Source organism: Melopsittacus undulatus, chromosome 3 (genome assembly GCF_012275295.1).
Source record: "Melopsittacus undulatus isolate bMelUnd1 chromosome 3, bMelUnd1.mat.Z, whole genome shotgun sequence".
In the NCBI taxonomy this organism is placed as follows: Eukaryota; Metazoa; Chordata; class Aves; order Psittaciformes; family Psittaculidae; genus Melopsittacus; species Melopsittacus undulatus.
In genome coordinates, this window is record NC_047529.1 from 32,285,915 (window position 1) to 32,301,234 (window position 15,320).

At 39.3% G+C, this 15,320-nt stretch overlaps 1 protein-coding gene across 1 annotated transcript in view; it reads left to right on the forward strand.

The window, feature by feature from the left end:
- The first annotated feature begins 1,484 nt into the window (after positions 1-1,484).
- The window catches only part of PXDN (peroxidasin), an 81,780-nt gene continuing 67,944 nt past the window's right edge, over positions 1,485-15,320 (forward strand). Inside the window, exon 1 of the mRNA XM_005153329.3 lies at positions 1,485-1,803. Coding sequence (XP_005153386.3) covers positions 1,592-1,803 — 212 coding nt within the window. The 5' untranslated portion in view covers positions 1,485-1,591. The remainder of the gene's footprint in view (positions 1,804-15,320) is intronic.

Here is a 15,320-nt window from a genome sequence, read left to right on the forward strand (position 1 = left end):
AGCTCCAAAACAGCATTTAGAAACGTACCTAATTTAGAAGTGTATCTAAATGGTAAGTCTTACAAGAGTCTCTGACTACCCTAGAAAATCAGTAGTTACGTTCCAGATAAACATCAATAAGCCTTCCTTATCTCCAGCCACAGATTGTGCCCACAGGCTCCCAGTTAGCCAGCCTCCAGCTCACTGCAAAGTTGAAAGATGTTTTAAAGGATTCAGGACTTCTTAGAACAAGAAAAACACTTCTATGCTTCCACTAGCTAACTCCTTTTTAAGATACAAGCAGTTGTGTCTCACTGTAGAGAAGAGAAACACAGTGACTCAAGGAAGAATGTAGTCAAATAGTACTTCAGAAAGACAGTTACAGATAATGACTCATATAATCATACTTTGATTCTGGGCCCAACAGTGATCTCCAGCACTTGTATCATACTTCCAGGCTTTGACTTCCTACATGAGTTGTTTGACTTGGCATTAAAAATATAAGTAGTTCCCTGGCTCATGCTAAAACCAAGTTTTCACAGTGAAAATTTGAGTAAGAACTGTTATAGCTTTTTTTTTTCAAGAACAGCTTCTACATTGTTCCTTGAAGAAAAAGGCATGAAGGCAACCCTGCAGTAGTGCCATGGCTTATTTCTGGGGTGGAAATGGGGGTGCTGACGCCCATCATATGTAACAGAATATGTTGTTGTTACACTTCATAGGCTAGCTGTGATCACTGTTATTGTAATTTCAAAACTGACATTCCAGTGTTTTCACCTGGGATAGTCAAAGCATGGAGAGGGCTGGAGATGAGGCATCTATCTAGTTAAGACCTGACATCATATAAGTACAACAGATTCAGAGCAATGTTAGAAATCTCAAAAGCTATCTAAATTTGTGATATCACGAAAGATTTGAGGAAGTGGTGAGATCATGGGAGATAAGGCTACAACCATTATTCTTATCAGTACAGTGACATTCTGATGGTCCTGTTCATGTCCTTGCTGGTGTATACACCTACCCAAAACGGTCAGCTAAGTGCAACTGAAGGCAAATCCTCCAGATTTTCCTGGTTCATCAGTGGAAGTTGAAGCATTAAGAGGGGCAGTCCGAGGATTGTGTACGTGTCTTTTAGACCACAGCAGAAAAGACTTGATGTGTTGTTTTATTTCCCTTATTATTTTTTTTCTCTTCTAATTTCTCCTCTTTTTGTTCTCGTTTTCCTCTCCTTTCCCTCCTCCACTTCATTTTGCTTCCCCTCTCTCCCCTTCCGAGGCTCATTCACTCTCCCGCTTCAGTGGCTACCCTCACCCCTCCCTTTCCTGGGGATGAAGGCGAGGGCTGGGCTGCAGCGAACGCCACCCCAGCCCCGCTGCGCTGCCCCGCTGTGCGTGCGCAGGGCGGTGCGGAGCCCCCGCGGCGTGGCGGCCGCCCAGCCCGCAGCCGGCCGGGGCGGGCCCACAGCCGTCCCCTCCTCCAGCGTGCACGGGGGGACGGGATTGTCCTGCCGCCGACCAGAGCGGCAGCCGCTGCCGGGGAGCGGAGTGGGTGCGACGCCGAGTTGCCGGAGCCCCTCTCCTCCTCTTCCTCCTCCTGCCCCGTGCCCCGCAGCATGGCCCGGCGAGAAGTGGCGGCCGCTCCTGGCCTCTGCCTCCTGTTCCTGGTGCTGCTCGCTCCCCCCGCCGCCGCGCAGCCCCCTCCGCCGCCGCCGCAGCGCGGGAGCGTGTGGTGCCCCAGCCGCTGCCTCTGCTTCCGCACCACGGTGCGCTGCATGCATCTGATGTTGGAGAGCGTCCCCGCTGTGTCCCCCCAAACGACCATCCTGTGAGTAGCCGGGCGGGCAGGGACCGGAGTGGAGGGAGGGTAGAGGAGGAGGGAATACCTGGGGTGGGAAGCACTTTGGGTGGCGGTGAAACCTCAGCCCTTTGTCTGCGGTCAGGGGAGGGGGTTAGACCCGCGGCTGTGGTTCTGCCCGAGCGGCCCCTGGCGCCCCTTCCGATGCTGGTTGTGCTTCTCGGTGAGGGGCGGCGGGGCGGCCCGGGGCTAGGCTGGGCTTGGCTGGACTCTCCGCCCCTTCCCCCCCCCCCCCCCCCCCCCCCCCCCTTGCCTGCGCGGGCCCGCGGCCGGTCCCGGGGTGGCGATAACCTGGAGTCCCCCGCCCGGCTTAGGCGGCGGGAAGTGGGGGTCTGGCCGGTGGCCCTGGTTTTCCAGGAACGGTTAGAGGTGGATATTCTGGTTAACCTGTGGCCATTGTGTCTCCAGTTTAATCGTCCCGAGGAGGATTTTGCTGCTTCCTTAGTATCCCACTTAAAAGCATGTTCATCTGGCAGGGGAATCGACGGGGATAGATGTAGCACTTTCTGTTCAGTTCTGAGACGTGGTGGGGATGAATGAGCTGATCGGGACCCAAACCCTGGGCTTATTGGAAATTTACCTGGTTCAAGTCCCTGCGGAGACTTGTGACCATTATTTGATGTTCTTCTAATCCATGCACTAATGTGTCAGTGTAAGTGCCCGGTCGTTCTTCTGCAGGGTCTGGCCTGAGTGGGTAATAAAATTCAGTATTGACAATGATTGTCATTTATTTAATTCACGATGTTACTGAAAGTTACTTTCCAGCCGTATTTGCCGGTAAGAAATGCAAAGTTCTAAACAAACACCACACACTATTTTGTTTCAAGGCTTACTTGAGGAGCGTATTTGTTCCACTAACCCGTTTATACGTTATTTGGGCTCAGAAAACTCTTGGCACCAGCCCTGTCCTTCCCTTACACACACAAAGCCGTGGAAGCTTAGCAGAACTTGGCCCTGGGAATTTTCTGCGGGGCCTCTTGTAATAAATTGACTTGTGACTTTGTCAGATATTTTCAAAAGGGTTCTATAAAGCCTTGGTTTGTTTCAGCATCCAAGTATTATTTAATGTGAAGAGTACAGTCATTTAGCATTAACTGAGTCCCTCTTTGGCAAGAAGTGCAGCCTTTTGGCAGAATGGGATTAGTCCTGCAGTACTTGTAAACCTTTTAGGGAACAGTACAGGAAGTGGGTGGTTAATGTTTCTTACATTTGAAACAAAGTACATTTACAGAACACCTTTTGCCTTGAGATTACAGGAAACTGTATAAAGTTAGTTTTGTGAATCTTCTTAAATGTAATGAATAAATAAAATCTTTAGGGTATGGAGTTAAGTCTTAATGGTTTCATGTTATAGGTAGAACGGCCTGCAACAGCAGAAAGTGTTAGGTTAAACCTAGCAGGGGTGGAGCTCCCCTTATGGTGGGTATTTATAATCTTGCAGTGAGTCAGAGGAGTATGAACAATACAAGCATTATACTCGGCTAACCCCACTAATATATCAAATTGTCTAGTATCCCAAATCTGAATTATCAATCCAGTTCTGCTACAGTTCTCCTTCTATTCCTTCTGCTACAGACTGTGAGTGAGGAGGACATGGGCCAGAAAATATGAATCTCTGGGACAAAGAATGATGTTACAGTTTATTTAATAATAAGTAGCTTGAAGGTACCAATTATACATAAACAGTTTGCCTATTGTGTATGAATTGCCTACCTTTAGCTGTAGGAGGTACTTTCAGAATAATTATTACAGGTCTGAGTACTCACTGAATTACCACTGATATTTTTTTCCTTTTTTTCTACTATGTAAAAGTGCAGTTCTACACAGCAATGTTACGCTTCATGGATGTAACCCATCACCCACAGAGGGCTTTCTATACACAAGAATAGTTTCTTTTTCAGCATCAAAACAGGAAGCAGTTATTTCGTCTCTGGTTTGACCCTGACAATTTGTCTTTCATGTGGAGCCTGTATATTAGACGTGTTTAGCAGTGGTGTTGATATCTAGATAATTAGAAATAATGAATCAATTTCAATTGAATCTATTCCCCTTTAAAACATGGGCTCATGAAATCCTGCAAAATGTGTTGCTGATGGGTTAAACCCATTTTTACTAGCATTGGTAAATTCCACATTCTTGTTTAATTTGTTTCATCCTTAGGGCACAGATTGACCCTGCAAAGTAATTTTGAAAAAAAAAATCACCATAAATTTTTCCTCATTTTTAAGTATATAGTTGTGTTGATTTTTGCTGAGCACTGGTTCTGAAAACTATCCCATTTTGGCAGCTGAGTTGACTTTGCTCTACTTCACATATAATTTGTTACATGGATTAAAACAGCATGAAGCCCAGACCAGCAATACGAGCCAAATGTTTTTTCCCCACATATCAAAAATGTCCACTCCTAATGTCAGTCTCTCTTTTGAGAAAACTGTTCATAATATTACTAGTTTCTGACCTTGCCAGTGCTACTTCTGGCTGTACATTTTCTCACTGTCTGCTGCTTCCCCTACTTTCTGGCACTTTCTGCTTCCCTGCTGCAGGCAAGGATCCACAGCATACATTTCTTCTGCACGGTGGATTCTACCAGCATTGAAAGTGCTCACGGAGCCTTGTGCGGGCATGTGATTTCACCCAAGATGAGATGATTGCTCAGGCTCTTTATAGGAGTAGGGCTGGCATCCTAGCCCACAGGTCCTTGCTGACTTAAGAATGGAGGCCCATCTCCAAAGCGGTTTGCAAAACCACTTCATGACTTAAGTACTGTTGTGGAAGTTTCCTTTCATATCTGACTAAATACAGAGTGTTCATGTATTCATGGAAATTGCTGAAACATATTTATATTAGACCATTTAAATGGTTGAGGAATGTGAAATTCTGGACACAGTACTATTGCTGTCCTGATTTTGCAGAATTGTATTCCATCTTATGTTTATTTGGGGGATTTCTGTGTTTTTACAGTAATTTCTAGTTCACAGTCTTTGTACTTCTGACTGGGGTCCTTTGAGCATTGATACAATATGTTACTATTTGTATCTTGCTTAAGCATAACCAAAATCCAAACCTGTCTACAAGGCTAGGTACACATACCCAGACCAATACTACAATTCGTTCACAGTTTTTCTTGGCAACACCTGGATGCTCTAGATTTTTGCTAGCTGTATAAGCATAACTACATGTAGTTGGATCTCACAGACTGAACAAAAATAGAAACTAGTGTTCTCTTAAAAGCAGAAAAGGTAAAAACTGACTAAAAAATATTGTCAAAATAAATATTGACAGATACTGACAAAAGATCGTGGACTTGATTTGCACTAAGAATGGCATACAAATCATTGAGGAGAAAATTTTATTTCTAAATGAGTTACTCATAATAGTATTTGCTATGGGTAATTATTACTTTAGCTATCCTTTGTGTCTGTTGTAAGTAAAGCACCTTTCAAGTGAGTGTAATTTTAAGTGATTAGGCCTAACAGGACTTTTGAGATTGCAGTCATTGCGGGTGAGTAGTTTTTGAAAGTAGTCACTGAAATTAAATTGAAGGCAACAGTCTCAGTGTTGCTTGTTACTGCTTTTGTTTACATGATTGCAGCATATTCTAAAAATTTGATAGTTTACAGTGCACACCTTTTTACTTACCTGTTTGAATTTCTGGTTTGTAGTGTAAATGTCAAGGATTCATCCAAAGGGAATAGGGAGAGTGTTAGTTTTTAATTCTATAACGAGTTTCTGGATAGCTGCATTAGAAGTACTTAACATTTTTTTCATAGCTCCATGAGAATTTCTGTGGAATCTAATGTATACTCACAATGCCGGTGAAAAGCACCACTGATGCTTTTCAAAGACATCTGTCTTAATACAATTAAAAAAATCTCCAACAAAACAATTGAATTACACAAATCACGCATTTGTTTGGAGTATACATGAATTACTAAAGAGATAAGGGTAATGAAAAAGTAATGACATTTTGCATTTCACTGTTGATTAGTGATAGCATTATGCCTCTAAATAGGCATTTAGGGAAAAGAAATGGGTGTATGTATGAATTCTGTCAGTGTGGTAGTATCTCAGCTATTATAGCAAAAGGATGCATGCTATATGCAGATCTATGATTTGCAAATGATACATTATCATTCAGGAAACCACCATCCCATTCTCATCTGAAAATGTAGGGTTGTTGCTTCCTTTCAGATCTTTGAAACCCTTTTAGAAAAATTCCAGTAGATTAAGCAATTAGAACAGCAAATAAATACATCTCAGCAGTGTGAAAATCTAAGGATTGTACTCTCAAATCTGAACTATGAGTAAGCTTGATCACTGCTGGGCATCAATTTACATATAGGAGGTAGTCGAGAGGTACGACACTGGTGTAAGATTTTTGGTAAGACAGGGATTTATACCTGCTTAGTGTTCAAGAAAGAAGGGGAAGATGCTGAAGGTTTCTATGAAGTGTTTGAGAATAACTGAATACTAACCCAGATCTTGACAGACTCTTGACTGGGCAGCAAACTGCATTAGGCACCAGTGATGATTTACTTGAATTACAAAAAACAGGGGGAAAACATAAGTTTATTTCAATTAGAAATACTCTTACTTCATGGTTTTCCTTCATAGAAATTTTGTGTTGAAGTACAGAATTCAGTCTGAGATTAGAACACAAATTAAAGTGGCTACAATATATATCTCTATGTATAGTGATGTAGGTCTATATACTGGAGTCTACAGCCATTTTTGATGCCTGAGCTTCCCTTCTTGTGAGTGGCAATGTAATCAATACAGTCCATAGTCCTGGAACAGGACCCAGCCCACCCAAAAGGGGACACTTTCATTTAGAATCAGTCATAGAATAATTAGGGTTGGAAAGGATCACCCAATACTCCATCCAGACTGGCCTTGAACACTGCCAGAGATGGAGCATTTTTGGGGCAACCTGTTCCATTTCCTCACCACCCTTACAGTAAAGAACTTCTTCCTTACATCTAACCTGAACTTCCCCTGTTTGTTTGAACCCATTAGCCCTTGTCCTATTACTACAATCCCTAATGAAGAGTCCCTCCCCATCATCCTTATAGGCCCCCTTCAGATACTGTAAGGGTGCTATGAGGTCTCCACGCAGCCTTTTCTTCTTCAGGCTGAACAGCCCCAGCTTTCTCAGCTTGACTTCAGATGGTAGGTGCTCAAGCCCCCTTATCATCAATTATCATTTACTAGCCATACTATCTAGCGTTATTTGAATTTCCATGAAAAAATTATTTCTAGTCTTGCTGCCTCTCCAAAAAGGACAGAGATATCTATCAGTCGTATCTGCTTGCTCACAACAGATGTCCCAGCCGAAGACATCTAAACCAACAACAGGCACCGCTGTTTGGACAACTGAATTAAGCTGCCTACTGTCTGAGCAATTTAGGAATTTATTCATGCATTCTCCAGCATGAAAGTGTTGACTAGTTTTCTGTTAACAATAAGGGTTTAAACATCTGTATGTAAATGTTGATATTTTTTGTCAAAAGCTAAAAGTATTTTTCAGAAGAGAATGCTTGCATAGTATTTTCATCAGAAAGAAGCTGCTTGCAGAAATTGTGAGTCACACACAATACAGAAAGTAACTTAAAGTATGTTAATTTTTTTTAAGAGGAGAGTATTCTCCTCCACTAGGCCTTATTCTCTGAGGATCAGCAAATCAAACAGATACAACAAAAGATACCAAACCTCCCCAGCAAAACAGCTTGGGAGGGTGTGTAGGATGGGAACCCTGTAAAGCTATTCCTAGACAATCTCTCTGTATTGCTGATGGAACAACGCAAGGCTGAGGCATGAGTATGTTAAGGAGACATTTGCAGAGCTTGTAGGATGTGCTTGGTCATTAGCAGGGACAGAGGGCACAGCATTTATAGAGTGTTTGGCATTTACTGGGACACATTAGGCAAAGCTGCTGAAGGATGCGGCCGAAGGCCCCAAACAGTCCTCATTTACAGAATGTATCTGCATATCACTAGATCCATTAGTAGCAAGGTATTTTTTGTTATTTTAACAGCAAGCTAACCCTCATCAGATTCTTTGTTGAAGAATGGGAAAACATGTGGAGCAAAATCATCCCCATTGTTTCCTGCAAGTATCCTACTGTGCCTTTAACACACCATTATCAGAGGAATATGTTGTATTATGTTACAGTTAGTAAATATAATTTCTGATTTTCATCTGTTTCTACTAAGATATATTTTTGACAAGTAAATACTTACCATTTGAGTGTCAAAATGCTAAATATGTATTTAATTACATTAAGATATCTGTAATGAGTAAAACCATTTGATCTACTGTCTGTTCTTTGAGGGTGACTGAAAGTGTAGCTTATAAACAAGTAGACAGAATTGAGCAGCATTTACTGATTTATCCCTGTAATTTGCAGTTTAGGGATTTTCTGAGCTAAAGACCATTTCCCCATTATATGTAAATCTTGATGGATTTCTCCTCCACAAATCTTTTTTCAACTAGTTTAGCTGCTGCTTGCATTAATAACTTTCAGTGAGAAAGGTGTACCATACAAACTGCATAGTCTAAGTTGCTCTCATCTTTTGTTTGAAGCATAAAAGTTATCAGCTTCACTTGGTGTCTCCCAGCTCTATTAGAAGAGGCAGTGCATACTCGATCCCTGTCATTTCAATGCCTTCAATGATTTTAAGACCTTTGAATCTAAGCTTCTCCATTCTTTTTAAAGTTGAGAAGTCTTCTCACTGAAAGATTTGTGTTCTTAACATCTGAAGTGCTCCTTCCCTCTCTGCTGTGTTTTGAGGTGAGGAAATAATAACTTTCCCCAGTTTCTGGATGGACTGATCTGGTATATGGTCTAATTAGGGGTTTATAGAGCAGCATTAGAGCAGATTGTTCAGCCTTGAAAAGAGAAGGCTCAGGGGAGACCTTCTAACAGTCTTCAATACCTAAAGGCTGCCTACAAGATATCTGAAAAGGACAAGATATCTGACAGGACAAGGGGGAATGGCTTTAAGATGACAGAGGGTAGATTTAGATTAGATATTAAGAAGAAATTCTTTGCTGTGCGGGTGGTGAGATGCTGGAACGTGTTGTCCAGCGAAGCTGTGGTTACCATCCCTGGAAGTGTTCAAGGCCAGGTTGGACGGGGCTTTGAGCAACTTGGTCTAGTGGAAGGCATTCCTACCGGTGGCAGGGGAATTGGAACTAGATGATCTTTAAGGTCCCTTCCAACCTTAACTGTTCTATGATTAGGATTGTCTCTGTTTTTATTTTCTGTTGCTTTCCTAATAATTCCCAATATATTTCTATCTCTTGAACTGTTGTTTTCATTGAATTATCAAGTGTAGCTTAAGATATTTTCTGTAAGTTGTAACGATCAGTTCTAGGCCCACCATTTTATTTGTAAGGTTTGTTTTTCTCTGTGTACATTACTTTGTATTATTAACATGCATTAGGTCTACATTTCAATAGCCATTCATGGAATGTTGATGTGCCCTTCTGCTGTTCTTCCTAGTCTGACTTTGTTAAAATAGAAGAATAATTAAAAGCAAAACTTTGTGCTCGCTGTTGTTCATTCCTTTTCCACTTATAAATAAATTCAATGCAGCAAATCTCCCTGTGAAACTCTACTGGTTACCTTCCAGCACTGTGAGAATTCGCCATTTACTACCAACGTCTCTTTATACTCAGCTGTATTGTCTAGAATACTCACTTTCTAGCTGTTTCAGTAGTGCCTTCTAATTCTCAAAACTTTGGGAGGTTGGACTGGGGTAGCACAAGATTTTTTTATTTGGAAACATTTTGGAAAGCCATGAAGATTACGTAGATGAGGGGATTGTTTAGTATTGTTGTCTGAGTTCCCAGTTGAGAATCACAGTTTTAAATATTTTACTGTCTTTCTGATTCTGCTAACAGGTAGCTTCAGTGTCTTTACTGTGGCTCAGTTTTCCCAAACAGCAGCAAAATTGAAAGTGATGAGTTACATCAATTTTCATCATTACTTTGGGGAATTTAGGGGCATGAGTGACATCAAATAGTAAGTTGGTGAGCAGCAGAGACAAACATGGGATTACTCATTGGAAAGAATGGGTGCATGGACATGGGTAAATATACTCTTTCTTCTAATTCCCAAAGAAGGCTGGTGGAAAAATAACAGAAAGATGACTATCCCTTGCATCATTCAGGTTTGGATCTGAGATACAGTGGGAGGAGTGTCTCATCTAACAGTGTGTAAACATATGCCTAAGAGAAAAATATTACTAATAAATATTCCAGCCTCCTCCCTTTTTCTGAGTAGCTCTTACTGACTTTTCCCCCAGGTGAGGTCAGTACTCATTAAGAGATGAGGTGGCAATGTCATTAGCCAGCAGAAAACTTGGTGAAGTAGATATTAAATAAATATTAGGCTGTCCACATGTGCTTATGGATTGGCTTGCAAGTAAACAAGTTTAAAAGATTAAAAGTCTAGCAGAGAGGTAAAAAGTATAGTTAGTAGAGAACAGAGCTCAGGGTAAGATAGAAGGAAGCTATAGAAAGAAACAAACAGAAAAAAATGCTATTATGACATGAAAAAGTATCAGACAGTTATTCAGAACAGAACAAAAAAAGAAGATAAATAGTGCATGATATGTAGAATTGCTTTTTTTTAATTACAAAACATCCTTTTACAGGAATATTTTACTGCTCATAATGGGTGGAATAAAATGCTATATTGTTTTCAGACCCCAGTTCTTTTTCTGTCAATTGAAAAACAAACTAAATTTCACCTGTTTCGATTCATCTCTCAAGATAGTATTTTTTCAATTACTTCTTTTTGAAGTCAAGTTTCTGAGACTTTCAAAGCTTATTGTATTTGTTTACAGTATTTTTCCCACTTTGTATATTATTTTGTGATCAAATATTTAATATTTTGTACACTTTAGATCTCACAAATGTGAACTTATGCTTACCTTTGTATACATGAGTAATACCGAGGCTTCTGATTCTTCCTGGGCTGAGTCTTTTTCCAGGGAGCCTTACAGGCTAAGACTTCACTTATAGAAAATCTCCACTTATGTGACTTTTAAAATCTATTATCACACAAGCTAAATATAGTTGCTTGTATTTCTGGAGAAGTTTATGTATAAAAATAAGTTAGTATTTTAAGTATTTGTGTGTATGCCTGTGTTTATATACACACATGCTAGATGTACTGTGCCTCTGTGTGTGTATATATACAGTAATATAGAAACAACTAAGTTAAGTCCTATAGTTGTTTCTATTTATCAACAACAATTTTATAATTTCTTCCATTTGGATTTGATGAAAAAAACCCAAAACATTACAAAAATAGTTTTACAGGCTTCATTATTGAAAACATGGGCAAAGTTTCAAGACAATCCAAAGAGATGGTGCAATGAGAGCTGGCTGAGCTGGAATGGAATGACTCAAGTATTTCCTTTTCCTTCCTTTGCTTATCAGGCTGCCAAATTTTATTTCTTTTTGGCATGGAATTATTACTGTTGCTAATGAGAATCAAGTGGTTCTTTTAAAAAGAAAATGTATGTTTAATTTATTGCAAAAAACCAAAGATTCTCAAACTTCCGGAGAAACACATGAGAGACGGATGTGAAGTTTCAGCTTTATCTGCTTTATGTATTTTTGTTTACAAAGATTAGTAAAGATTAGGACCTTGAAGATTTTGTGCAGTGCCTGGCGAGGCTTCCTGAACATTGTGAAAGTTATTAGAATGAAAACTGTGAAGTTTGGTGCAATGTAATGTTCTCTCTTATTTGGTTGTTGTTTTTGTTTTGTTTTGGTTTTCCTAAGTTGTTTTACTAAGTAAAACAATGAGCATACCTTTTTAAATCCAAAGGACTGTGACATTGCACCCCTTTTTTTTTGTTGTTGTGATCTGTTGTTCAAATTTTCAGATTTTTTATTCTTTTTCCAATTACCACTCCCAAATCTTTCGGAAACACTTTCAGCATTTTTTCCCCTACATTGCTTGTTACAACAGTCTGCTCCTTGCCTGGCTGGTTTAAAAAAAGAAAAGAATATTACTTTGTACACAGCATTACCTTACCTAATGACTGTTTTTGGTGAGCAGGATGATGACTGTTAAGTTTCAAGCTATTTGCATGGAGTTAGCCAGACTGATGGATTTATTATCCATTTATTGGCCATATGGCTGCTGGTTCCCTTCATAGGAGAAAAACTACAGAATTAGTGAGTCCATGCTTGCTTTGACTTACATAAAGGCAGTGTGAGCATCATAGCTGGTGCAGCATGAAATTCAGTTCAGACTTCTCAAAACAGTTAAATTCAGAGGCTTATAGCCTCTGTCCAATACCCACTATGCTCTAGAGAAGATAAATATTTTGGTTTTATATGGTTTTATGAAGCCACATCAATATAAAAACTCCCTCGTTGATAACTTGTGGTTACTTAATGCCTGATTATCATGATAAGACAAATTTCATTACAATCAGATGCCATCTGTCATCAACATTCAGATCTTTAAAGCGTGTCTCAATTGATGTCTTATAATGTTTTGAATTTTAATTAATGTTTTAATTTTTCAAAAATATTTTGGAAAAAATGCGAGGCAGTGTATGTTCTGATGCACAGATAACTAGTGAGCCATTCAAAACTCAGAATAAACACAAATAAATGCCATATTACATTGTCTGTTAAGATAATGTAAGAAGCTGGAACACCAGTGTGATGGTGTGGCATATGTATATAAAAAACTCACAGTAAAACTCACAACTTGCTGTTGTAAAGCTCTGCCTATCAAAGCAGGGTTCCTTTTAAGGCTATTTTGTTACTCTTTGGGATAACTAACTTGGGTTCAAGAAAATAGTTTTTGTTTGATGGCATTTTGATAATCTCAGTGAAAATTTGAGAGGTGAGAGTATTTTAAGGTAGTTTTTGTTTTTTTTAAAGACAAAAAAATCATAAAAGTCAGATCTTTGACTTAGGTAACATTCTCAACATCTAATTACGAAGTGGTTTTAAATGCCAAAAAAAGGGCAAACTTCCACTGAGCAAGAAGAACTGCAGAGCTGGGACAAGACTGCAAGAATAGGGGGTTTGCTCTGGCCAGATTCAAGTCATTAGCTTTCTGATTCAATTTTATTGTCCTGAACAAAGCTTAAGTCAGTGTAATAGCACCCATGTAGGAGGTAGAATCAGCTAAAATAAATCAATTAAAATGATTGCTCATTAGACTTTATGTATAGATAACCAGGTTTTACATGAATATTGAGGACATAGTTGACAGATGTGTAAATAATTGCTACTCGGCAGTTATTAAAGGTTTCTAAAGACCTTTCTCAGCATAGAAACTTTTCCTATACTATATTTAATACAACTTTTAAAACTCGTGAATTTTTTTTTCCTGAGTATTCTATCCGTGAGCTAAATTACTTGAAATTTCTAAAATTTTGATACGTGTTGACATGTTTCTTGATTCAGTAAACAACAGTTTTGAAAACTTAGATAGAAATCCCTATAATTCTTCCATTATGTATTTTCTGAGATGTTTTATACCGTGTCGACTTTGTGTTTTTATTGGGGTGGACGTTTTCTTTTTGATGTCTTCTATGTTCCGTAAAGATGGACCTGTTGGAGGGAGTCCAGAGGAGGGCCATGAAGATGATTAGAGGGCTGGAGCACTTCTATGAAGACAGGCTGAGAGAGTTGGGCTTGTTCGGCCTGGAGAGTAGAAGAATCTGGGTGATGTAAGAGCAGCCTTCTAGTAACTAAAGGGGACCCACAAGAAAATCTGGAAAGGGTCATTTTACAAGTTCATGTAGCAATAGGGCAAGGGAGAATGGCTTTAAACTGACAAAGGGGAGATTTAGATTAGTTGTTAGAAATTTTTCACTATGAGGCAGGTGAGGCACTGGAACAGGCTGCCCAAGGAATCTGTGGCTGCTCCATCCCTGGAAGTATTCAGTACCAGGTTGAACGGGACTTTGAGCAATCTGGTCTAGTGGAAGTAGTCCCTGCCCATGGCAGGGGGGGCTGAAACTGGATTATCTTTAAGGTCTCTTCTAACCCAAACTATTCTGTGATCCTATGATTTCTGGGTACATCTTGCATGTGAAGTATTGCATAAAAGAAATGGAAATGTAAGAAATATTGTCTAAAATTTAAAAATAATCTGAGACACAGTATTTATTGGCGGTTTCCAGTTGAGCAGTTTGGCACATTAATGAAGTGTCAGAAAGCAAGGTCTATAATAAAATAAGAACACCCCCTGGTATTCAATGTCAGTCTTTATACCAGTCATATCTGCATGGAAGATATCCATTGATTGACGTAAAATATAATTGTCTTTTGAAGAATTTTGTGGGTATACCAAATACTTTAGATAGTACAGGTTAAGTTTTCCATTTTTTATGAACTTGCAACATGAGCAACATTTAGAGAACAGGTATAAGAGGTAGGCAAATAACTTCTGTACAATGCATACACTCAGGTACTCAGGTATATTATGTAGTTCAGTTTTTAACTCCATGGCATGTGTTCGTAATACCTTATTCATCAAAGAAAGAACTAGTTGTTGTTTGGCATTCAGGATTCAACAATATCAAGTTCAATTAAAACTATTTTTCAATATTAATAAAATGTTTGTCAGATGTTTAAATCTCATCATTAGCCTGTAATAATAAATATATCTTAGTCTGTTATCTGAAGTAGAATTTGCATTTATAGTATCCTTAAATATTAAAATATCTTTTATTTACTTAATGGTTTTGTAGGTTGACTTTACTTTGAAAATATCCTTATGTATCTAAAGGGATATTTCACTTTTTCAAGAGCCAATCTTCTGAACAGTATAAACAAAACAATCATTTTAAAGCAGGCAGGTGATTAGGGTGGAATTAATTGATTTTATTTTTTAGCTTTGAACTTTGGAGATAATTGGACGTGATGCTAGGTGCTCATAAAAAAATTTTTTTTAAGATCTGGACCCAGATGTAAGAAATTTCTGATTGTGTCAGGATTTGAAAAAATCATTGAATTTGTTTGTGGATTTAAAATTTGCTTTTTCTTCCTCTTGTTTGGTGTCTCTTTCATTTCATAAATCTGGCATTTTTAACTGCATAGTGACAAAGCTTCAACGAGGGTGTGAAGTAAAATGTCCATTCAGCTCAGCCTTATCTTTAACCCTGTGGTTTGGACATGGGAAGGATTTCTCCCTCCAGGGACCAGAGCAAGTACAAAATCTCAGGTGAGATTTCAGCCATGACTCCAGTAGCAGATCTGATGCCTGAGGAAACTCCACCAGTAGAAATTCCTTAGTTTAAGAGGTTAACTGCTGGGTCTGTGGCTTGCACTCTTCAGCTTCTTAAATTTTGTTTAAGGTATCTTAAGTATTTGTGGAAATCCCAGCCATAAATTGGCATTTGTATGCCTCTGGATCAGAGGGTATATTTGTATGACTAACCAGTCTTACAACAATGATGATTTAGCTGTGGGTCAAGAGGATTCTTCAGGTGAATTTG